The sequence below is a fragment of the Ammospiza caudacuta genome, chromosome 16 (assembly GCF_027887145.1).
Source record: "Ammospiza caudacuta isolate bAmmCau1 chromosome 16, bAmmCau1.pri, whole genome shotgun sequence".
NCBI classification, from domain to species: Eukaryota; Metazoa; Chordata; class Aves; order Passeriformes; family Passerellidae; genus Ammospiza; species Ammospiza caudacuta.
In genome coordinates this window covers 7,709,243-7,732,226 of record NC_080608.1, presented here as the reverse complement: position 1 = coordinate 7,732,226, position 22,984 = coordinate 7,709,243, and the positions used below count along the sequence as shown (strand labels likewise).

Here is a 22,984-nt window from a genome sequence, read left to right as displayed (position 1 = left end):
GAGTTTGTGATTCACAAAACTGTTCATTTAAACTGCTTACATCACTGATTGGCTCTTTGATGTCAGTGAAGATCACCCTTTTCCTGACCTCCTCTGAGCAGCCTACCAGGATTACACAGAGCCAGGAAAGACTCATGGCTGACAACTGCCAAGAAAGGAAGTAATTATTTTCTTTCATTACAGTGTATTTTTACTGTGTCACACATATAAACAGTAGAAATGAGTGCAGGAGTTTCACTGAAATGGTCCATAACATTTCCTATGGCTTTGTGCAATCACCAATTCAAATCTGAACACCCACATAATTTTTCATTTCAAACACTCAGCCCACCCACAAGAGGCAAATATTTGTATGGTTCTTTTATTGAGATGATGTCAGTGTAGAAACAGATGGACAGACAAGAGGAAGGGGAAATACACATTCAGTTAAGAGGAGCAATGAGTCCTATCAGTCATGTCCACAAGGCAGTTTCTTACACACTGTCCAAGTGGAGGGCATGTCCAGAGTGTGCCTGGAGCATCCCAGGGCATCTGAACACTTGTCAGTGGCACAAACAGGATTGGAAGAATCCACCAAACTGAGCCCTGTGATGAGAGTACCTGTGGATTCCCAGGGTAACATCACATATAAAAATGTCTGGCCTGATGGTGGGTGTTAGATGGGGATGCTTTGCTCGAGATTTTCTAATTGTTCTTCAAAAAATTTAATCTGCTCTTCGAGGTCCTTCTGTTCAATCAGCAAGGAGGTCTTGACTTGAACAAAGTGCTGATAGTCCTGGAGCTGCTGCTCTGTCAGGTATTTGGCAAGGATTCCAGAGACCACACGTTCTCTCCTGTCCAGATTCTCCTTCAGGTCCTTTGCATCCTCCCGCTGCCGAGACAAGAGCTGGTGCCGTTCATTCAGCGATTGCTAATGGAATAAAACACAAAGCAGCACACCATGAGAACCCATCATTCCTGGCAGGCTCTGCTTCTTCATTTGGAAGCCACAGTCGATTTAATTTAATTACTTCCTCTTGTGGGCTTTGTGTTCCACCTGAGCTTTTTCTCAATTGAATTACTCATTCTTGTGGCTTGTAAGGTAAAGACACGGTAAATGCCATCAAGGCTTACTTCTCCTATGCTGCCCTCATGAAACAAAATCAATAAACTTAACATTCTGGTCCTTTTGAAGTATCCTGTAACAATCTTCAGTCAATTAGAAGCTCTTTAAGGTATGTATCTTTGTGTTTTTTGTGTTGCATGTGGCCAGAGTGCTGCTATCATATTAAAAAGATAGAGTGGCTTCTATTAAAAGGTCTGGGTTGATGCCAAGATGATTTTTTGCTTTTTTTCTTTTATATACCTTTTATATATCCTCAGTACTCTTAGCATGCATATTTGTAATTGCTTAAGTCTGATAACTTAGCATAGTCCTGGTATTCTGTTAGGCCAGGAGACCAAACACCCTGGAGGTGGGAAAACCCTACAGTGTCTTGGGAAGCCAAGGTGCTCTCTAGAAAATACCCTATAACTGAGATTTAGCCCATCCAGGGGGGAATTCCTCAGGATGGGGGGACATCATGCCATTCATCCAAGCCTCTCATTGGGGTATCTTTGTTAGATATGCTAATTTGTAAGGTCTATAAATGGTATATGCCTTCTATCATGTGTGTGCATTGCAGTGCATTCCACCTTAGCAAAGTGGGGCACCACAAAGATCCTTATTAAATACCCAGGTAAAAACGCTTTGTCCCTTAACCATGCATGGCTCTCAATTTTTTAAGACCACGGAAAGGCACCAGTGTGATAAAATAACTGTGATCTGTTTATCAAAGGTTTCTGTTAAAGGGTTGGGCCTTGCTTGTTCTACAGGATTTTTGTACCTTTCACCTTTAGCTAATTCTCATTCAGCTGTAATAATTTTCATGGGGATTACAATGCTGGAAAATATTCTCTTTCCAGACAGTGTACTGACACCCTAAAAATTGAGTAAAAGATTGAGACTGCTGTTTTTGCTGACACGAGGGCAAATGCAGTCAGTGGGAGATGGTTGTCAAAAATGTTGGCACTTAACCAAGTCTTCATTAGGCATTTTATTCAAATATTTGAAGAAATAATTTAAATGCGCTTCCTATGAAGACTATAAATGTAATACCAGAGAAACAACACCCTTCCTGCCTACCATAAAGTGAAAGTAAGCATGAAATACTATTTAAAATTATTCACATTAACACAACTGACATTTTGGAAGAGGTGAATCCTGGCTCTCTATGTCACACTGCATGAGAGAACCTTTTTAGTGCTAATCTGTGTGTGAACCAAACCAATCCAGCAGCTCTGCTGTCTCTCACTCTTGGGTTCTGAGTTGTTGGAAGCTCCCGAGGTATTAAAAAGTCTTTTTTCCCAGCCCTGTGCTTGAGGAAGAAGTTGAGATTCCTCAGGTCTGGTTTTCAAGGTTGTTATTTTCTCTTATCTGATACATTCTTTTTCAGACCTACTTAGATCTGTCCAGCAGGTCTGGTTGAGGCACACTGACTGCCCTCAGGGCAGTGTTATCTTTTTATACTAAAAACTATGTGTACTTTATTTACAGTGAATTTCCAATACCTATCAGCTATGTTAGACAATCTGTTCGACAGTCTGTACCCTAAACCAATCCAGAAGTGCCACCATCACAGCAGAAGTTGGAGGACAAGAAGAAGAAGAAAGACAGGACACACCCAGATCCCTCCATCTTGCCTGTTGAAACCCCATTCTAAAAACCCCAAAAATCTACTTTTCCACCCTGTGATAAACTCACTGTCATTCCATTCAAACCCTTGTGGCTTGTAACTCCTCACACAAAGTTGGTAATTGTTTGCATGGGTTAAAATCGAAGGCACAGGCGTCTTTGACTCCATGCCAAGGTCTCTGAGTCCTCCAGGGCAGCCAGAGGAATGTCCAGGTTCAGCCATCTCACCTTCTCCTCAGGCTCTGTGTTGCCATCCGTCCTGCTGAGGGCGTTCTGCACCCGGGCCAGGCGGCTGGACAGGCAGAGCAGGAGGCTCAGCACCTTCTCCAGGTCCCCAATGAACATCAGGTAGCGCTCAAACTCCTGCGGCTTGCACAGCTCCCTCAGCAGCACCTCCAGCTCCTCGCCCCACCTGGCACATTCCCTGACTTCCAGGAGAACCAGCTCCTGCTCCTCCCACAACGCCTGCAGCCTGGATTGGAGACTGGCCATGAGTTCCAGCTGCGAAAAGAAAAAATAAAAAAATCACAGGAACTGTTACTGCCAAAGAGAATCCGTATCAGTCCTAGAGAATGGATTTTCTTCACATTGTCTTGGCCAAATTTTTGACTTTTAAAATCATTTTAAGCTACAGGAAAGAAAAAAAGGGGGGAAAAAAAGCAGCAGTATTTTCTAAGCTGTACTTAATTCTCAAACTCTGAAAAGCAAATTACTGGTAATCACCCTAGCTGCTGATATATTCTCTGGCTCAGAGAGCTTCCAATCAGTCAGAAGGGAACTGCAATAAAGATTACACCATGATTACACAGAACTGTTGTTCTAAGACATGAGCATGAAGTCCCAGCTCTGCACCAAGCTTTAGAAGAATTGATTGGAATTTCATTATCATATGCACAGAAAAAGTCAGTTCCACGGGCAATCCAAGCAGGCTATGGTGTCTGGGTAGCAAAGTAATCAGAGGAGGCTGTTTCAAAGGGAAATTATATGGAAAAAGGCCTCAAGACTTGAGTGGGAGCACACCATCAGTTCTTTGGAAGTTGGACAGTGCCAGCGTGAACAGGAGCAGCAGTAAGACAGCAGGAGGAGCCTCAGGAAGGCAGATTGTCATACCTGAGATGGAGATGGCCAGGGAAAAAGCTCACCTAACTATGCAAAGCTACATAATCACCCCTGCAAGCTCCATACTTCTGTCACTGTCCAGCTGTGCTCTCCTTCTCTGCATGTATGGAATTAATTGGACACTGGAATGTGCAGAAACTGCTACCAGCTCCCAGAGTAAAGAATATTTCTTATTTAGGCTGCCAGTTCTAATTTATTTTACAGATTTTGAGATTAGAATTGAGTGTTAAATTGGGAGTTTGCTGCTGCTGCACAGGAGCTGGTGGTGCAAGGAAACCTTTAATGGTGATAGATGAGAGATCAGAGTCAAATCAGGCAGGATTTAAATACCACCAACTATGATCAATATGCCAATGTGCCAGGACTTCACCTTCTACCAAAAATTGATTCAAAGTTACCTGTGAAATGTTATTGGGATAGAAATATCCATAGCAATAATGACATTAATAAGATTTTCTTTGTCATGATGGAAAAACAGTGGTTCCTGTGATGGATATTTACATACTTTCTTAGATGTGAGGTCATCTAGCTCATTTGTGCTGTCCCTGCTCCTCTTCAGGACTTGGTTTCTCATAGAGGCACGATATTTGCTCCTTTGCTTGGTTTCATGCCCAGATTTTGGACATTCTTCTGGTCCATCTCCATGACTTTTCCTGCTATTGGAACAGAAAATAAATACCCAAAGCAAACATTTACATTTCTTCCCTAACACTGAATTAATGGTTTTATCCATCTTGACTTCAGGATCACTCTCTTCTCACCACAGGAGAGCTTCTAATTTTTTAGAAGATATGGAGCAAAAGATTTGCAGCCTATGTCTGTTGGAGTCCCTTTAATAAGGAACCACTGAACCACTTTTCTTCCATTATATACCCTTAGCCTCAGACATTTCTTGGTTGTAAATCAGAAAGCAATATGTTTTTCTAATGAAACACAAATAAAACCATGTGCTTAAGTTCATCTTACTACTCTCATACTAGTATGGATAGTATCTGTACATTAAAATAGACCAAAGTGCTGGAAAATTTGCTTTGTCTACTTACTCATTCTCCTGCACACGCTGTGCCTTTCCCCTTTTCCTACGTGATTTATCCAGCATGGAAATGTTAACAGGAAACAAACTCTCCATCAGGTTCAAGGCAGTTTTTCTAAGGGGATGAGGCGTGAGAATGTCCTCCAGAGATCTGTCTTTGGCAATGATCTCCAGAGCAAGCTCCTGGTACCGCTGCTCCTCAGAAGGCTGCAGCCTCCTCTGGGCGTCTCCCTGCAGGGGAACATCATCAGGGTTGCTGTGCAGGGATGTTTCCTGGGCAAGGAGACCTTTGCCTGGATGTTTGTGTCCTTGGTGAGACCCAGCTGGTGCTGTGTGCAGATGCATCCCCTGCTCTGGAGAAGCTGCAGGCTGCTGCTGCTCTGCATGCTTGAGTGCAGCATTCCCGCCCAGAGACTGAGTTCTGCATTCCTCCTCCACTCCAGCATTCTCCTTGCTTCCACCTCTTGGGACAGGCATGGGGGTTTCAGGAGTCTGCTCCTTTTTATCCTGACCACACCCACGTCCAGTTATGTCATTATGTTCATCATTCTTGGGTTCATCTGTCTCCGGATCACAGAAACTGTAAGGAAGGAGACAGTTCCTTTTATTTGGAACAGATTTTTTGCAGACTGTTTAAGAGCTACGATCAGATGTTTGTGATGTTATGGTTCTGTCTGGAACTTTCAGCTACTTTTATGCTAACCTGCTAAACTAGGAAATTTAAGAAAAAAATTAATTTTACATAAGCCATTCAAATGTCCAGAAACCACTGGAATATTTTTGAAAGAGTGGAAATTTTTTTACTACAAAAGAGTCAGCATCATTGCCTTGCTGAGACAGAATTCAGATGTTTATCTCCCTTGATGCTCCTCAAACTAGCAAACAAATATAGAGAGTTAAACCACAAACTTCCTAACTAGTGATGTGTAAATGGCACAGTTTTTTTTTCCTGTGGAAAAACACACCAAAATCCCCTATTGCAGCAGTCCTGATCACAAAGATTGTCCAGGACTGGGTATCTCCGATGGAAATGCTGTTTTCTCCAGGCTCGGAGGAGGGAGCTGTGATCCCAGAGATCTGAAGGAGCAGGGACAGCAGCTCAGGGGCTCCCGGCACTTCACTTTCCGCGGTGGGAACGATTTGAAACACCCAGAGAGCAGCGGGGAACATTCCCGCACGGACAGCGAAGGGAGCAGCGCTGGGGTCCCACCCCTGGTTCATGGGCTGTGCCCAGCGCAGCCCCGCAGCCTCACCTGGAGGGGCCGGGGCAGCTCCCAGGGCGCCGGCGCGGAGCTGCTGCACATCTGGCACATCTGGCACATCTGCACGGCTCCTGGAAGGGAAAACAGCACACTGGGGCAGCCAGCACTGCAGGCGAGGCAGCTGCTGAATTTTGCTCCCATTTATGTTATTCCCACAAAGGGAAGCTGATGGTAGAGCTCCAAGTAGCTTCACTGAGGTTTGTGCTTTTTCCTTTTTTTTTTCTTTCTTTTTTTTTTTTTTTTTTTTTGTGTGTGTATTTTTTTTTTTGTTTGGTTGTTGTTTTTTCTAGGGCGAAAAGTTTGTTTTTTGTTCCTTTTTTTTTTTTTTTTTTAATCTTTGGGGTTATTTTTGTCTACCTCTTTTTTATTAATTAAATTGCTATTATGCTCTTCCTAGGTAGCATAATAATATTTTTTTTCCCCCTAGAAAACCAAAAACCAGCTGTCAACAAAAGACACCTCTACTGTCATAGCAGTTCAGAAATTCAGCATTGGTAGAAGTTTGTCTCTTCAGTAGGGTAAGTTTAATAATTTATTTTTTGGCCCTTTATTTTCTTTATTCTCCTCAACAATATTGACAGCTACTGTCTTTTTAAAGAAAAACGTTGGTAATTTATAAAATTTTCTCTATAATGACCTTTTTTGGGATAGGGCTCTAATGAAGTTGCTGTCATTAACAATATAGACTACTGGAGCACAAACAGCCTCATCCAGCATACAGCATATGTTCTCTGTGAATGCATCTTCAAGTGCCAGAGTCCCTCTTGAGTTTCTTTATGCCCCTCTTGAGTTTCTTTCAGGTACTGGTGTCTTACCTGTGTGGAAGAAGGAGTGGATTTTGGTCTCTCAGGAGCTCTCCCAGATGCAGAACCCCCTGCCTGTGGGAGGCTTTCAGCAGATGGGCACTTGCTGGTACAGCTCCTGTCCCCTTGGTTGGGATCACACCTGCTGCTCCCGTTCCGTGGGGGAGCAAAAGGCAAAGGAGGAAAAACATCTGGTGATTTCTGTTCAGAGAGAGGTTGGCAGAAAACCTCATCATTTTGCATCTTCCTGCTTCCATTTGGGTTGGAAATCTGGCCAGGAGGGCCTTTGGGATTTGACAGCCTCTCCTGCAGGGGTGGTTTATGCAGTGGGAGGTGTTGTGACCCCCCTGGCCTTTGACTGATCTTTCGTTCCATGTATTTGATCAGTGCACTGTGCTGGATTTGTTTCAGCTCTGTCCTGGAGACACCTGAGCTGGAAAATGCCTTTCCTCTGTTCTCCAGATCCCTTCTCCTGGATGCCACTGTGCCTTGGTCAGTGGTTTCATCCCTAACTTGACTCCATGATATTTCCTTATCCATTAGGTGATTGAGCTTCTCAGGCTCAGAGTAGCACAGTTTCTTTTGCTCTTGGGTTACCCTTTTCCTTCCCCCTGCTTGACCTTTTTGTGGCCTCCTTATTTCTTCATTTCTATTGAAACTTTCCAAGGATTCTAGATGGGAAGGGGAGCAATGAACAGGTTTGGCATCCTCACTTGCACTGGATAATGAGAAAGACCGAAGGTGTTCAATGGATGGCCTTTTAGAGGATTTCTGTCTCAGTCTGACAGGCAAACTCATCTGTAAGTCTTTTCTTTTAAAGGACGTTTCTTTGAGAACCTTTTTCTGAGCCATTTTAAGTTTCTCTATGTAGTCATTCTGGAAACTCTCTTCTGTGAATGAGGCAGGACTCCTGAAAATGAGATCTTTATTCTGAAGCTGGAGATCATCAGCACTGTGCTGGTGGTGGTGGCTGCTCCTCTGGGGCTGATGGCCTTCTCTTTGTATCTCCAGACACTGTGCTGATGGAATTTCCTTTGGTGAGCTCCTTGAGTCCTTGCTGGGGTGCAGGACACTGGTGGTTCTCCCTGCAGACAGATAGTAAAGCATGGGAGTTGCCTGCCTGGTTATTTGTTCCCCAGCATGGTCCAACCAGAGCTGTCTTGAGAGCTGTGTTTGAAATACAGGCTGCAGTTTCTGAGCAGGAGGTTCCTCTTGCTCCAGACACATACTGAGGTCAGGACTGCTGTTGTTACCCTGCTTTCCTTTCTGCACTTCTTGTAATGACTGAGATGTGGACTCTTCCTTTGGTCTGAAAAAAGCCCTTTGGCTTGTGCCATCATCACAGCTCTGCTTCCTTCCCTGGTCCAGCTCCTCACACTGAGGGTGCTCCACTTCCACAGCACTGCAGCTGCAGGACAGTGGTGATCTCTGCACTTTGTTTTGCTGGTTTGGGACTGATTCCCTAATATTGCTCATAATTTTTCCTTCAGAATCACAGCACTTATTTTTGTCTGCATAACTGTTCAGCTTCCTGGGAGCATTTTTATTTAGAAGGGCATTCTCCATGTATGTTAATTCTGAGCTGTCCTCAAACACATCCTGATCCATGTCTGAACTCCACTCAGCATGGAGCGGGCCCTGAGCACAGGGCAAGGACTCTTTCCTCTGGCTGGAACCTGGCACAGTGCTTGGCAGAGCTGCTTCTCTGGCACCTGCCCTACACACACCCCTGGGACACTGTTTGACTTCCTGTGTATCATTAACAGCACTGGGCTTGGAATGTGCTTGGTGATAGGATTTGGAGTTCATCTCTTTGGGAATTTTGTTACCATGACCTGAATTATATGCAGAAAGTATTTTGGGGACATTCACCACAGAGTCTGTCTTTAAATATTCTTGAAAAATGAACGAAGAAGGTCTCCTGAAAATGTGTTTGCTTCTCTTTGTAGGTTGTTGTGATGGTCTCCACTCTCCATTTTCCTCTGTCTTTAATGGCTGAACTTTTGATACCTTTGTGAAATCAGAAGAAAGGCCCTTGTTTTCCAGAGGCTTTTCCCTAGGAGGCCCTACATGCTGCTCTGTGAGTGCATCCCAGTGCTGGCCCCATGGTCCCTCCCTGTGCTGCGCTCCAGGGGCTGGCTGCCCGCTGCCCTCAGTGTGCCCAGCAGAGCCTCTTCTCTCTCTTGGCGTGTCCAAGGGCCTGGTAGTGATGTTACAGCTCTTGGGACACCTGGGAGGGGACAGCAGAGGAGGTGCCAGGGCTGCAGGGCCCTGATTTGAAGTCCTTTGGGCAGGAGTAACTCCACAGCTGTGGGAGCTGTTGGGGATGCTCAGCTCTGGTGCCTTGGATGCCTGGGGGGATCTGAGGGCAGGGTGGGCAGCACTGAGGTTATAAATTCCTGTCACGTATTCTGAGTCCATGTACGGGGCCTGCTCTGGAGGCACACAGAAATAATCACCTTGGCATGATGGTGTGGGGTTCTCTGGGATGTTTGATCCTCCTGAGAAAGAGCTGTAAGCAGAGTCTGCCCTTCCAGGGAGGTGCAGGAGATGCTCCATGCTGCTGACTGACTTCACTGACAAAAGATGATCATTTTCAGGAGAGGCCACAGGCTCCACCAGCTTCCCAGCTCTGCCACCTTGCCTCTGAGTCCATCTTTCTATCTCATTCCCAGCTGAAGTCATGTTGTAGCATTTCCAGAAATCCAAGTCTGATTAAAAGCCCACAACCAAGTGATCAGAAATGAAAATTTTTCTCTACAGTTACATTCCAACAATATCTAGAGAAACCTAAAAAGAAAGAGAAATGTGTGAAAAGACTCAGTGTGAGGATTCTCCTGGCACATCTTGGCAAACCTTTCCCAGAATCCTAGAAAAAGGTGCTTGAGACCGACAGAGCATCTTGGTGAGACATTCTGCTGCCAGTCCCAAGTCACAGATTTTAAAAGATGGCCAGATATTTATGGCTGCAGCTCAGAACTCCCCTGAAAACCGCCAAATGGACTAGGAAAAAGCACCAGCATAGAGTTCATGAACAACAACAGTTTTTGCAGTCTGGAAAACAGCCTGTGTTTATCAGCAGCACTTGACAGTTCCTCTCTGATAGCTGTGCATGATGCCCACAGGTTTAGTTTAACAAATGGATCCTCAAGCAGCAACCCAATGGGCCAAGAGGAGACAAGCAGGAGATTCTCACACCAACAGCCTGACCCTCAGCCCCTCTGCCAGCTTCAGACCCCCTGACTGCTCTCAGGCAGGAGGAACCCAAATACGAGACTGAGCCTGGCACCAGAGTGCTGCTAACCAGCAACCTCGTTTAGTATTTCTCATTTAAACCAGCTCTAGAAACTGATTAGTTATTAAGAGAAAGCAAACAAACAATCATGAAAAGCTTCATCAACAAGTGCTCCAATAAAAGGCCTTCTGAGGAGACACAAATTGTGTCCAGATCCCTCCAGAATATCACATGTCTGATTTATTCATAAAGGTGGGACTCACCAGACACTAATCTGCCATTCCCAATATCATATTTCTGTGGTGGGATCTCAAAAAGCTGGCAGAAAGAGAGGTTTCAGGGTGATGTTTCTCTTAAAAAAAAAAAAAATCACATTCCTGCCTTGTTTCAAAGACAGTCCTGGTATCATTCATTTTGAGCCAAAGCAAGAGATGGATAGGAGCCAAAATACACAAGTTAATCTATAAATGAAACTTGGACTGGTGGGGCACACTAAATAAATTAACTAGTTTCTGGGAAATGAAAACAGCCTAACACCACAAAGTGGTAATTTGCCTGCTGTTTTTTGGGTTTTTTTTTTCTGGGCCCTTGCCTTGTTTTTTAACATTTTAGTAAGAAACCAACTCAAGGATGTCTGGAGTTCTCTCTGTCTTTAGATCATTTAAAACAAAGCTGTGAAATCTAATTCTGTGAATTACAGGGTCACAAAGGAAATAGGAAACATCAGTGGCTGATGATGCTATTCCCCATCCTTTTCACCATGGTGGGTTCAGGAATTTAAAGAAATAAAAACCTGAGCTACTTGGTGAAAGAAAAACATTGGATTTTTTTGAGCTGCTGAGGGAAAAAAGCATTGAATGACTGCAGTGACACTCAGTGCAGATGGGAGGGGACCATGGTGTGTCCCAGTGCAGTTGCATTTCCCAGGAGTGCCCTGGAGCTCTGGCCCATGGCTGTGACCCCTGGGAGAGCTCAGCAGGACCTGGGGGTGCTGCGGGTGCACAGGACCAAACCCCACAGGAGCCACACATTCCACAAGAGGTCCAGAAGACAGATTGCTCTGTCAGTCTTATCTCCCTTGTTTTAATTAAATTTTTCTCCCAGAGGAACCTCTCCAAGCAGCTCTTGCTGTTGGTGCTGTAAACAGACAGAGCCAAGTCCTGGTCTGGGCTGTGCTGGCACAGTTCCATGGAAGCTCACGGAGCCACCCTGATCTACAGGGAGAATTTGGCTCCACCTTTTCACAGCAATGTCTAGAACCCCAGTAACTGCTGTGATTCAGTTCATGTCTATCCACGGAAGTGTTCTCCTGGTTTCCTATACCAGTCATTCCCAAAATCTCTTTCCCCCCATTGTTTCAAGCTCCTCATTGGATTTTCAGTGAAGCTGGCAATACAGAGAAGAATTTTTGACTCAGGATTTTATAACACCAGAAGTAATAGGAAATATCATTTCAATATCTTAGAAGACTGAGGTAAGAAGCTCTGCCTGATACTGAAACACACCTTAGGGAATACTTTTGTTTCTTTTGCAGAGGATATTTCCTAAACCCTGGCAGCAGAATTGTTTATTTCAGTGTGTTCAAAGAACTGTGTGGAAGCTGCCCTCTCTTTCCCATGTAAGAGAAAACCACGAATGTCCTTAAAACTCAGCTGACATGAACAATGACATTATTGCTCTCAGAGGGGAGGAGCAGAGCTCCCTCAGGGACTGTGCTCCTCTGGCTCTCAGATGCATTCTGGCAAGGCTGGAATGCAATGTGCCACTCCAGACCCACTTGCTTGCTTTGTAAACCACTGGAAGCAAGAAGAAAAATGTTAAATTAAAATATATCAGAACCAAAACCACTGAAAGAGGAAGGGAAGTGTATTAACAGAGTAAGAATGCTGGGAAGTATATCCACTCCATGCCCAAGGAAGAAATAAAGCCACTATGAATCTATTACATTCCAAAGTGGTTTTCTTATTGTTTTTTGTTGTTAAAAACAGGCTAATTTAACTTCCATCCACATCAACCTGTTCTGTTCTAGGGAAAGGTGATTTGCATTGCACAATCTTGAATTCTTTGCAATCAACTCAGTATGACAAAGCCTCCTGTCTAGCAAATAAACTCTGTACAGAGAAAACCCAGTGACTCCAGACCACCAGTCAGTGCACAACTCACCTGTCTTATAAGGGCAAGATTTATTATAATTGCAGTTTGGTCTTGTTTGACCTCATTTAGAGTTTGCCAGGTGCCATAATTGATCTGTAACTCACCTGCACTGATATACAATGCTTGCACAAACAAATCATCACCCACCAGAAACACAGGTATTCTCTCTATCTCTGATTTGCCCTCAACAACCCAGGAAAAATGTCCCTGGTATATAACACAGTTTGCAATAATTTGTGTACTTGTGGAGCTCCCTTGAAATGACCAACACAATCTTTGCATTACAGAAGCAAGAATGAGAATTTTCCTTCTCACAAACACAAGCAGAGTTCAAACCTTCTTAGCTCTCTTGTTGTGTAATTGCCCTTTTTATACAAATGGCTCCATGAAATAAAGGGGAAACCCACAGCTGTTGATCTGGATCAAACTACATTACACAAGTGTTCTCCAGAGGAGAACAAGTGTGCAAAACACAAAGCAAACACCTTGACAACCTCCCAATAATATGTCATGTCCACATTAGTGAATGACCTGTTCCTTATCAAAGGGTAAACACTGGATGTAAACATTAACTGAAATTCTTCAGATTCCAGCCTGTTGCACAGGCTGCAGCACCCGACCCATCTGCTCCCCAGACCCTGAGGTTTCATTGCTACCAAGAGATCACCTGAGGGACTCTTGCTTTAGCAGGTGATCCTCCTGGCTTTCCCAGGGCAGAAATCCTGGGGAAGTCAGGTGCAGTCTCTGGCATCCCAGAAACCTTCAGCAGGTCACCAGTTGGTGATCTAGCACAGGTTCCCAGGTCTCCATCCAGAGAAACCCATGCCCTTGCACGACATGGATGTATTCTCTGAGATATGAGATGTCTGGAAATAAGAGCTGCTTCTTTGACCAGATTCTGAAATATCCAGAAATTTCAGACAAATGTCTGAAGTCTTCAGATTCCATCCCTTTGGCCTGACTGTTGAAAGGGTGAGAGAAATGGAAGGACACTCCATTCAGAAAAGTGTGGCTGGCATTTCCTGTGTGCCCAGCATCTCTGAAAGTCACTACTTCTCTCTTTCTCTGCCTTTTCTTTTTAGTAGATACTTTCTCTTTGTTTTTATTTGTTTCTAGCTTATAATCAACAATTTTATCCCCTTGGGTTTCAACCTTAGGTTTCTAACAGGAAGGCAAACATACCAGATGATATTGCCTTTGGTTGACTGAAAACCCACACTTTCTGCTAATCTGCATTATTTTGCTAAGATTTCTGAAGACTCTAATCCCTGTTTTTCTCATTTAGTGCAATTTCCAGAGCTGTTGTGCAGGTGGTAATGGTCACCAGGGATATTGAACATCAACACCCAAGGACAAACCTCACATTTGGCTTCCAGGACCTGTGGAAAGCTCACCCTGCTACTGGGAGCCAGGGAAGTCAAAGTGTCACACAGTCCCAAAACAAAGCCTGAGTGGGATTTAGAGGAAGTCTGTGCCTTGCGTACACAGAAATAAATTTCACCATAGTTTGAGGAATGTAAACATTTCCAGTAAGACCCACGGATACACACTTGAGGCTTTCTGGAGCTATCTAAGTGTCATGAGAAATTTAGAGAAGGATGAAAGTAATAATAACAAAATGCATCTGAGTATCCCCTTTTTTGTGTAGGGGCACAGACAAACCTTCCTAGACCCCCTCACCCTGCTAGGCCAGGCTCCCTAAGGAGGAGGAGATCCCTGGTGAGCAGCAAGGGAGCTTTGCTGGAGCCACAGTACCAGAATGGGTCCATCCTGCAGCTTCCTGGTGTCACTCCCAAAGGGAGGACATCCCACTGGTGCACAGCAACATTTGGCTTTTCCCCAACGTGCCTATGGGCTGATGAAAGCTGTGGCCCAAATAAACTGCTTGTGGAGGTGAGAGCTGTGGCCCAGTCTCTGGGCAAGGCATTAATGAGGAAGATCAGGTTTGGCAATGCTTCACAGCCCTGGGGAGACCTTTTCTGAGCCCCCAACAGGGTCTGACCTCTTAATTAGAGCAGTCACCCACTACATACCTCTCCATTGTCCCTGAATTCCCCGACTTTCCTTCTTCAGCCTCAAAAATTTCTCTTGGTTGCCATCAGCATGAGTCTCTGTTCTATTAAACACCAAACACTGTTTCTTCTAACTCTGTAAGTGTTCTCAGAAAATGATTTTGCCAGAAATCAGAGTTTCATCCCAAATGTACGCATTTCTTCCTAACCACTTCCATTTCATCCCTGTTAATGTCATCATATTTTCCTTATTTCTTTTTAAAATCTAATCAAGTTCATCTGATGCCATAAACTTAGCCCCATACTGTTTTTACAGGCTACAGAAACACCACCAAGAGAATTAAAAAATACAGACTCCAAAGTACTAAAAATCAAAAAGGAAAAAAAATCTAATGACACTGTTGATTTTTAAACATCAGTCTTTAGAATTACTATATATATTATTAAATTAACTAATTAATAGAATAGAATTTAATGAATATCTATAATAAAGATGTTTGCTCATTTCTACCATGCTGACTGCTTCCCAGCAAGGCTGTCCAAGAAACATCAGGGAAAAATAAAATTCTCATAGTCCCCTGACCTGTCCCTGGCTGCACTGAGCTTCCCACAGCTCAGGCAGCAAGTCAAGCTCACAAGAGAAGAAACTGGCCTTTAAATAGGGGTAATCCATTCAACATCTGCTTCCACTGACATGGTTTTAGTCCAGAATCCCATGAGTTGGTAGTTGGTTAGCAATCTGTGCATGCACAGTTTTAAAAACATATTCATTATTAATTGCCTATAATTAGAAAAACCAAGTGCTTATTACAGGCAGCTTCACCAGGTGCCACACATCCCAAACCCAGACTATCCCAGCACTGCCTGGATCAGAATTTGGCTTTTCCAGCTTTATCAGAGCTCTGGGAGAGCTGACACACAGACTCACTAGTGAGGGTTGGCTGGCTGGGAAATGTCATGAAGTCATCTTATCTTTGAAGAATTGTGGTTTTCTGGCACCTACCTATGCTTTATTCTAATGTAAAACTATTCTCAGAAGCTTTATGGATGGCTCTGTAAATGCAATCCAAGAGCCCTTTCCAGAACAACACTGCAGATTCCAATTTCTACGTGCTGTAGTTATGTTTTCCACAGGCAAAGCTGCAGTGAGAACAAACATTCCTGCTGCAGCTCCAGTTTCAGGCAAGGATGGATCCAGATGGATCCAGAGGTGCTGACTGGGGAAGGAGCAGTGTCCAGTCCACCTTAATAAAATGGGATTATATCTATATATCTATATATCTATATATCTATATATCTATATATCTATATATCTATATATCTATATATCTATATATCTATATATCTATATATCTATATATCTATATATCTATATATATCATCTATATATCTATATATCTATATATCTATATCTATATCATCTATACCTAATCTATAATTTATGTTTATAAATATATGTGTGTATATAATTTAAATTATGGCTTCAGATGGATCAAAAAGTTCATTCTCTGCTCTCCTAATGTACAAAGAAGCTTTTTGCTGAATTTTGCAAGCTCTAGACCGTGTGCAATGAACTTCATGAAGATACAGAAATGCACTCTCTTCACTACATTCCCTGAGTAATTTCCATCTAGGGAATCCCAGGTAAAATGTGTGACAGAGAATCCCACCAGACCTTCCCAGAGCAGAGGGTGACATGGTCAGGCTGGCTCACCGAGATTACCCCTGAGAACAGGGGAGCACTGGAACCAGCTGCGGGTACCTGGAAAACTTCCCAGCACTGACCACAGGTGAGGGGGAGACTGGAGCCAGGAGGGAATCAGAGAGAAAGTGAGCACAGGGGTGGAAGTGGAGCTTCATCCAACACAACAATCTCCCTGAACCTCAGAGAGCATCTTACAAACTTCAATTCTATTCTGCCACACCAGTAGGACTCTGCCTTACCATGAAATCACTTGAGTCCCGAAGCAGGAGCAGAACCTTCTCAGCACTCCTCCTCACTACAAATTAATTTTTTAATACCTTACCACCACATAACTTTTCCAGTCTTTCATAGCAGCGGTCTAAAATATAACTGGCAAACAATATTAGCACTTCCATTTTCGTGTACATAAATCAAGGATTATGAAGTCATACCAATTAATGTGGTATTTAAAAAAAGTCATTAGCTCTTTCTTATTTTGACATAGGAGACAGAAACTATTCCTTTCCAGAGGATGTCTGTTTTCAGTCTAATTCATCCAGATGTTAAATGTAATTAAGCCTGCCTTTGGGCTGGAGCAGACAGTAATGCAGTATCCAGTTACTACAGAACATTCCACTGGAAAAAGAGGAAACCACCAAATATACACAAGAAATAATATATTAGCCTGCTCTGTTCCTTTGGCAAATACTGCATTCCAGTATTTTCCCATAGCTTTTGTTTGGGCAGAATTCATCAGTGTTTATGCTTAATCTCACTAAACATATCTCTGGTCTCCACAACAAAAAATGAAAACCTGGATTAGTAGTTAAAAATAATCTGGAAATATCCAATAGTTACATGAGAGCAGGTTTAGTGGTGAGGTGGGATTAGGGGCAGAAATCAAAGCCTTGGTCTGCCAAGAGCATCACAGAATCACAGAATGGTTTGGGTTGGAAGGGACCTTAAAGCTCACCCGGTTCCACCCCTGCCATGGCAGGGACAGCTTCCACTGTCCCAGGGTGCTCCCAGCCCATCCATCCTGGTCCTGGACACTGCCAGGGATGCAGGGGCAGCCACAGCTGCTCTGGGCTCCCTGTGCCAGGGCCCCAGCACCCTCACAGGGAGGAATTCCTTCTCAGCATCCAAACTGATCCCACCCTCCTGCAGCCTCCTCCAGACATGCTGCAAGACTGGCAGGGGATGGCAGAGGAAAAATGCTGGGGGTAAAAATAAATAATTCCCATAAATGAATTCAATTCTGGGAAAAGGCAGCACTCAGAGCTTTTGTGAGACTTTCCCCAACAGGTGATGGCAGGACAGTGCTCACCTCTGAAATCAAGTGAGTAACTCAGAGCAGTGGAGTTTCAGTGCCAGGGTCTGCTGGGGACACACAAGCAAGGGACCAAGGGATTCCCTGTCAGGAGCACTTCATGGCCAGCTAGTGCCCATCCAAACAGAAAGGTGTGAGGTTTTGCAGATCCACCTTTCTATATTTAACCCATTCTACAGAAATTCCACTCTGAGCTCCCAAATAAATCCTCTATAACCTGCCATTAGCCTCAAACATTGCCTGTGCTGGAGAACCATTCAGTACATTTTGTACCAAGGTGGCTCATTTCTGTGTGAAAATGTCTACCTGCCAGACCCTTTACCTGACCCAGTTAACACAGACCTAGATTTTATTTATTTAAAAAAACCCCACACAATCTGTACACTCAAGGTTAGAACAGAGCTCCTGTGACTGTGTCAGACTCAGGTGACTCTCCAGACTGCCCACAGGGGTGCAACTGGTCCCTCACACACTACAGCACTGATAATTTTAGCATTTTAAAGATAATTTTTCTGTTACAAATTCAATTCTGTCCTCTATTGTTTGGTTATGTTGACACATTTCCCTATGAAAATTCCACTTTATCCAGTCAGAGATCCCGAGGACAAGCCCTGAAGCTCAGGTGGCCTGGTGCAACCAAGTATGCCTAAGACAGCTTCCAGCCTCAAGTTAAACATTTCAAAATGCGGCTTTAACATTTTCCAACACACATCCTGCCCCTTCCTGTGTCTCCAGGCTGCTGTTCCAGGTGGGAGCAGCTGGGCTTTGGCAGCAGGTGCAGCTGAGAGCTGAGGCAGCCCTGCTGGGGAGAAGGGACTGGCAGAAAAGCACAGCGCCCGTTTGTCACACATTTCTGCTCTCAGCACATCCACCAGCTCCTGCCTGGCCCTGGCTGGGCTGATGCACCAGGTTTAGGTTGTTCCTCCCCAGTGGGACCTTTGGCTGGGATGGCACAGTCTGCACCTCCTCTTGCTGAGCCCCCCAAACCCCTCAGGTGGCTGCCACGAGCCCCCAGCCTGGCACCAGCCTGGCACCTGAGCCACAAGGCCACCAGCAGCTGGCACGGCTGGGGTGTCCCGAACACCAAAGCCAGGGATCACACAAACTGCACCAACCCTCTGTGGTGTCCCCCAGCTGCCCAAGGGACCCTGCTGAGCTAAAGGAAAATCTGCTTGTCAGGAGAGACCAGAGACAGCACGCACTGTGGCCCTCAAGGTCCGCAGCTGGGAAATCCCTGAATCCCTCCCCAAACACAGGCACTGATCCACAGGCTAAGAAGCAGCTCCTCAGACCGTGGATCAGCAGAATCATCTTCTCCAGACTTGCAGCAAACACAATATAAACACCAGAGCAGCCAGAATGTTCTTTCCATTCTTTTCTTGCAGAAAGCAAATACACAAACAGCACAGCAACTGCTGAAGGCAACATGTACCAGGTACAGGCATCTAAAATACACACACACAATACATAAACACACACAGAGATGTTGTTTGGTTTTGTTAGAATCACAGAACTACAAAATGCTTTGGGTTAGAAGGTACCTGAAAGCTCCTCCAGCTCCCCCCTTGCTGCCATGGGCAGGGACACCTTGCACACAGCAGGTCAGGTTACCTGTCAGCTCCAGACTCTGCAGGCATGTTCCCAGTGAGTACACAGTGCCCATTTCTACCTCCAAAATTCTCTCTATAAAACAGAAGCCAGTGCTCTGGTCCCACATCCCAGCTGAGAAGATCTGACAGTCAGTGAAGCAGAGCCTGTGCAGGTCACAGTGTGACAGCTCTCCATGCTCTCCTGTGTCAGAGGCCATTCCCTGTCTCACCTGTCCCCTCTGACAGCTCTCCATGCAGTCCCAGGTGTCAGAGGCCATTCTCTGTCTCACCTGTCCCCTGTCACAGCTCTCCATGCAGTCCCAGGTGTCAGAGGCCATTCTCTGTCTCACCTGTCCCCTGTCACAGCTCTCCATGCATTCCCAGGTGTCAGGGCCATTCCCTGCCTCACCTGTCCCCTGTCACAGCTCTCCATGCATTCCCAGGTGTCAGGGCCATTCCCTGCCTCACCTGTCCCCTGTCACAGCTCTCCATGCTCTCCAGGTGTCAGGGCCATTCTCTGTCTCACCTGTCCCCTGGGCTGTCCCGTGGCTCCCATCCTGGCCATCCTGCAGGGTGGCAGTGCCAGGCTGGCAGTGCCCTGCTCGCTGTGCTCTGGGGCACAGAGGGAGCAGAGCAGGGCAGGAGCACAGGCAGCGCACAGAGGGCTGGGCTGTGCATTATCTCACCAGTCAATCATTAACCACAGGGCTGGAGCTCCTGGCTGGCTGCCACCGCTCCCACGTGGGCACCGCTGAAAAATTCCATGAAAACGCTGCCAAGGCCACAGGGGAGGGACCAGGTGAGGCCTCTCCAACCCAAAACACTCCTGTGCTGTGTGACATCCCACTGGGTGTCCCCACTCCAGGAGCATCCCATGCTGTCCCCGGCCTGAGGTCACTGCCAAGAGCCCTTGCTCTGAGCAGTTGAGAAGCACTGCTGGACAAAAATGAAATAAATGCAACTGAAAGGAGTTAGATATAATCCAACAAAGGAGTTAGAGTTGATTTTTTAAAAATATTATGTACTGTTTTCTTAGGGGGAAAGAAAAAGGGCGGTACAGTAAAAGTTAATGCAGCTCAAGGCAACTCGGAAGCTGTGTTTTACATGCCACAGTTTTGCTTTGTGGGACTTTTAAATGATTTCAAACATTTTGTTCATAAAAGTGCACAGAAAGCACAAAGGCTTTAATCTGTGTTGTGGGACTCTGAATCAACTCAAGCCTCTGCAATAAGTTGTTTCTGCCTCCAAATATATTTGATGAAGCCTGATATAATTTATAATGGCCTTAGTCAGTGAGATGAATTCCCACTAGTTTCCAGATGGGCTTAAAAAATAAGCTGATTTTGTGCCACTATTTTTTCCCTCAAACTAAGCTGGATAATGCCATGCAGGCCAGAGCTCTGTGATTTGTTATGTACTGTCTCTCCAGGGAGCACTGGGCATTCCTTCCACATTTCCCACAGAAACAATCTGCTGACCTGTGGCTGTGCTGGTTTCACACGTGGGGAAGGACAGAAGTGGGACCAGGCTGAGCCCTTGGACTGTGCCTGGCCTCACCCTGCTGTCCAGGCTATGCCAAAGGCTGGGCCAAAACCACCCCAGAGAGCCTGGAGCTGCCTTTCCTGGGCAGGACAGGGATCCTTTTGTGGGTTCTCTCAATCCACTTCTCCTGAGCAGGAAGAGCCTCTGGTATTATTCACTGATTATTCATTTAATTAATATTTTTCTGTGAGCAGCCACCCAGGCTCCCCTTCAAAGTCCTGTACACAAACAAACCATCTCACAGATCAATTTTTTCACCAGCACAAGTGTTCAGTAAGTCCCCAGGTATGGAGAAGGGCTCCGGAGAAGTTACTCAGTAACTAACTCAGTGTTTAGTCATTGCATTTAATGGCATTTTCACACAGCAGTGAGTTGGTACCTGATCAAGTGTAGGAGGAGAGGGGACATTTCCAGCAGTCTGAGAAATGAGAAGGAAGAAAATCCTGCACTGGGGAAAAAGGCAAAGCTGAGCAATTCTGCTGCCAGTGATGAGCTGGGCTCTGGTCTGGGAGCAGAGCTGGCAGCTCCAGTGGTACATTTCTTGTTTGTACATTCCTTTTAAAGCCAGTGAAACCTTTGTGCAGGACTTTCACAGAATGCCTGGTGTGGAACAGCGCTGCAGACAGTCTGGCCTCAGTCCTACAGGAATAACCCAGGTTCCAGCCTACCACATGAGAAAGTGGAGGAAGTCAAAGCCATCATTCACCCTGCAGCCCAGAGAGTTAATTCAGCAGCTCCTGCCCCTCCCAGGACTCCAACAGCTGAGCCCTGCAGCAGGAATTCACTCTGGGCAGTTCGGTTTGGCTCTGGGATTCGTCACACATCTTTGTAAGGTTTGGCCCTCTTGTATAGGGAGGTTTTTAAAGACATTTCAACACATGAGAGCTGTCCAGACTTTTCCAGCCACAGCACAGTGCCCGACTTCTGTCTCTGTGACACAGCTGTGCAGGCATCCCAGTTCAAGGGTCCTTCAGTGAAGTGTCTCTTGTACGTTAATGGGGGATGAACAACACTCTTCTCACCACACTCTTGTCAGGATAAATCCATTAAAAACTGTGGGAATCTTGAAAACAAACACAATCCCTGCATAACCTGAGCGTGCTGAAAGCCTCTGCAAGGTGCAGAGTGTCAGCAGATCACCTGAAACTCTGCAGAACTGCACAGCCTTGGGAAAACAGCCCTGTCACCACAGTGCCACCCAACCTGAGCTCTAAACCAGTGGAAATGTCACCAGAAACTCTCACTAATTCACAGCACTGTGAGTGTGACAGTAGCATTCACCAATTATAAAATATTCCCAACTATAAATTACGTGTTCCAAATGCTCCTCCTCACTTACAAAGCAGTTGCCTTGTAAAGAAGTTATTGAATGTTTCATCTGGTCTGCAGCTCTAGTGGTGTGCATCCCACAGAGGCAAATTGTTCCCAGGCTGGGTTCCAGGAGGGCTCTGCAGTCCCACTCACATGTGAAACGCTGAGCAGAGCTAACAGAGAGCTCCTCCAGGGCCCCCAGTGTCACAGTAAATCCATTTGTCACAAGTATAGCAATTAAACCTTCCCACTGCCTTCACATCAAGTCCTGTATTTGGGCTGAATAATTGCCCTTTGCTCTATCCTTGGATTCAGTCACAGAGTAAGGTGTTTAATGACCAATAATGACTGAATGAGATGTGATGGGAACATCCCCACAGAGAGATTTTACAGCTGCTCCTGGCAGTTAAAAACACTGGAACACATTAATGTCAGAGAATTTGACAGAAGCAAGGCAGAAACCTCACCCCTGCACCAGGCACCTTCCATTCATCACCACTGGGAAATAACCAAAGTATTCTCAGGATATTTACAAATAACAAAGCTTGCTGAGGTTTGCAATTGACTAATTTACAGTAACCATAATAAACAGGGCCAAGAGTTAAAATAAACAAGGGATTTTATAAAAGCAACAGAGCTGACGTTAATTTTCCTTTTCCTTTAGTATCTAAACTTTTCAAGTACATTGACATGTTTTCAAACTTTTCTTCACCACCCAAAATATTGATATACATGGTGGATTTCTTAACTGAAAGCTAAGAATTTCAGGAAAGCCTTGAATTTTTACAGCTGGTGCTTTCAGAGAGGCATAAAATCTCATGACACCCCTGATAACCATGTCAGGGTTTGCCTTTGGCACAACTTTCATTTCTGAGCACTGTACAAAAGTGCTTGAGAGTAGAAAAGCAGTAATTAGGATTATAGGCCAAAGTTTGCATCTTAATGCTACTTTGCATGTTCGCTGCCTAATCTGCCCTGTGCTGGGGTGTGTCCTGCACTCATGTGCAGCTCCTGAAAGCAGGAATTTACAATTCTGGATAAAACCTGCAGCCATCAATGCTCAGCACGAGCAGGGCTGATGCTTCCCCTTCACTGGCACCCCACCCTCTGCCACTGCCCCTTTACTGCCAGAAATGTGTTCAGGCAGCAGGGGCAGCAGAGAAACTCAACACCCAAACAATTCCTCATGGCTGTGAC

The 22,984-nt window shown here is 45.1% G+C and overlaps 1 protein-coding gene across 2 annotated transcripts; it reads right to left on the bottom strand.

Moving 5' to 3' along the window:
• Positions 1 to 368: 368 nt before the first annotated feature.
• On the bottom strand, positions 369 to 19,500 carry LOC131564821 (protein Shroom1-like). Of its 2 annotated transcripts, none has more exons than XM_058815411.1 (7): positions 19,403 to 19,500; positions 6,943 to 9,720; positions 6,119 to 6,198; positions 4,876 to 5,445; positions 4,338 to 4,488; positions 2,942 to 3,214; positions 369 to 910 (listed from the first exon to the last, which is right to left on the bottom strand). In XM_058815411.1, exons 2-7 carry the CDS (start codon positions 9,613 to 9,615, stop codon positions 656 to 658), a joined length of 4,002 nt encoding a protein of 1,333 aa, XP_058671394.1. In that variant the 5' UTR covers positions 9,616 to 9,720; positions 19,403 to 19,500; the 3' UTR covers positions 369 to 655. The 2 variants fall into 2 exon arrangements, with proteins under 2 accessions (XP_058671394.1, XP_058671395.1); XM_058815412.1 differs by having other exon boundaries at positions 4,338 to 4,485.
• Positions 19,501 to 22,984: the final 3,484 nt, after the last annotated feature.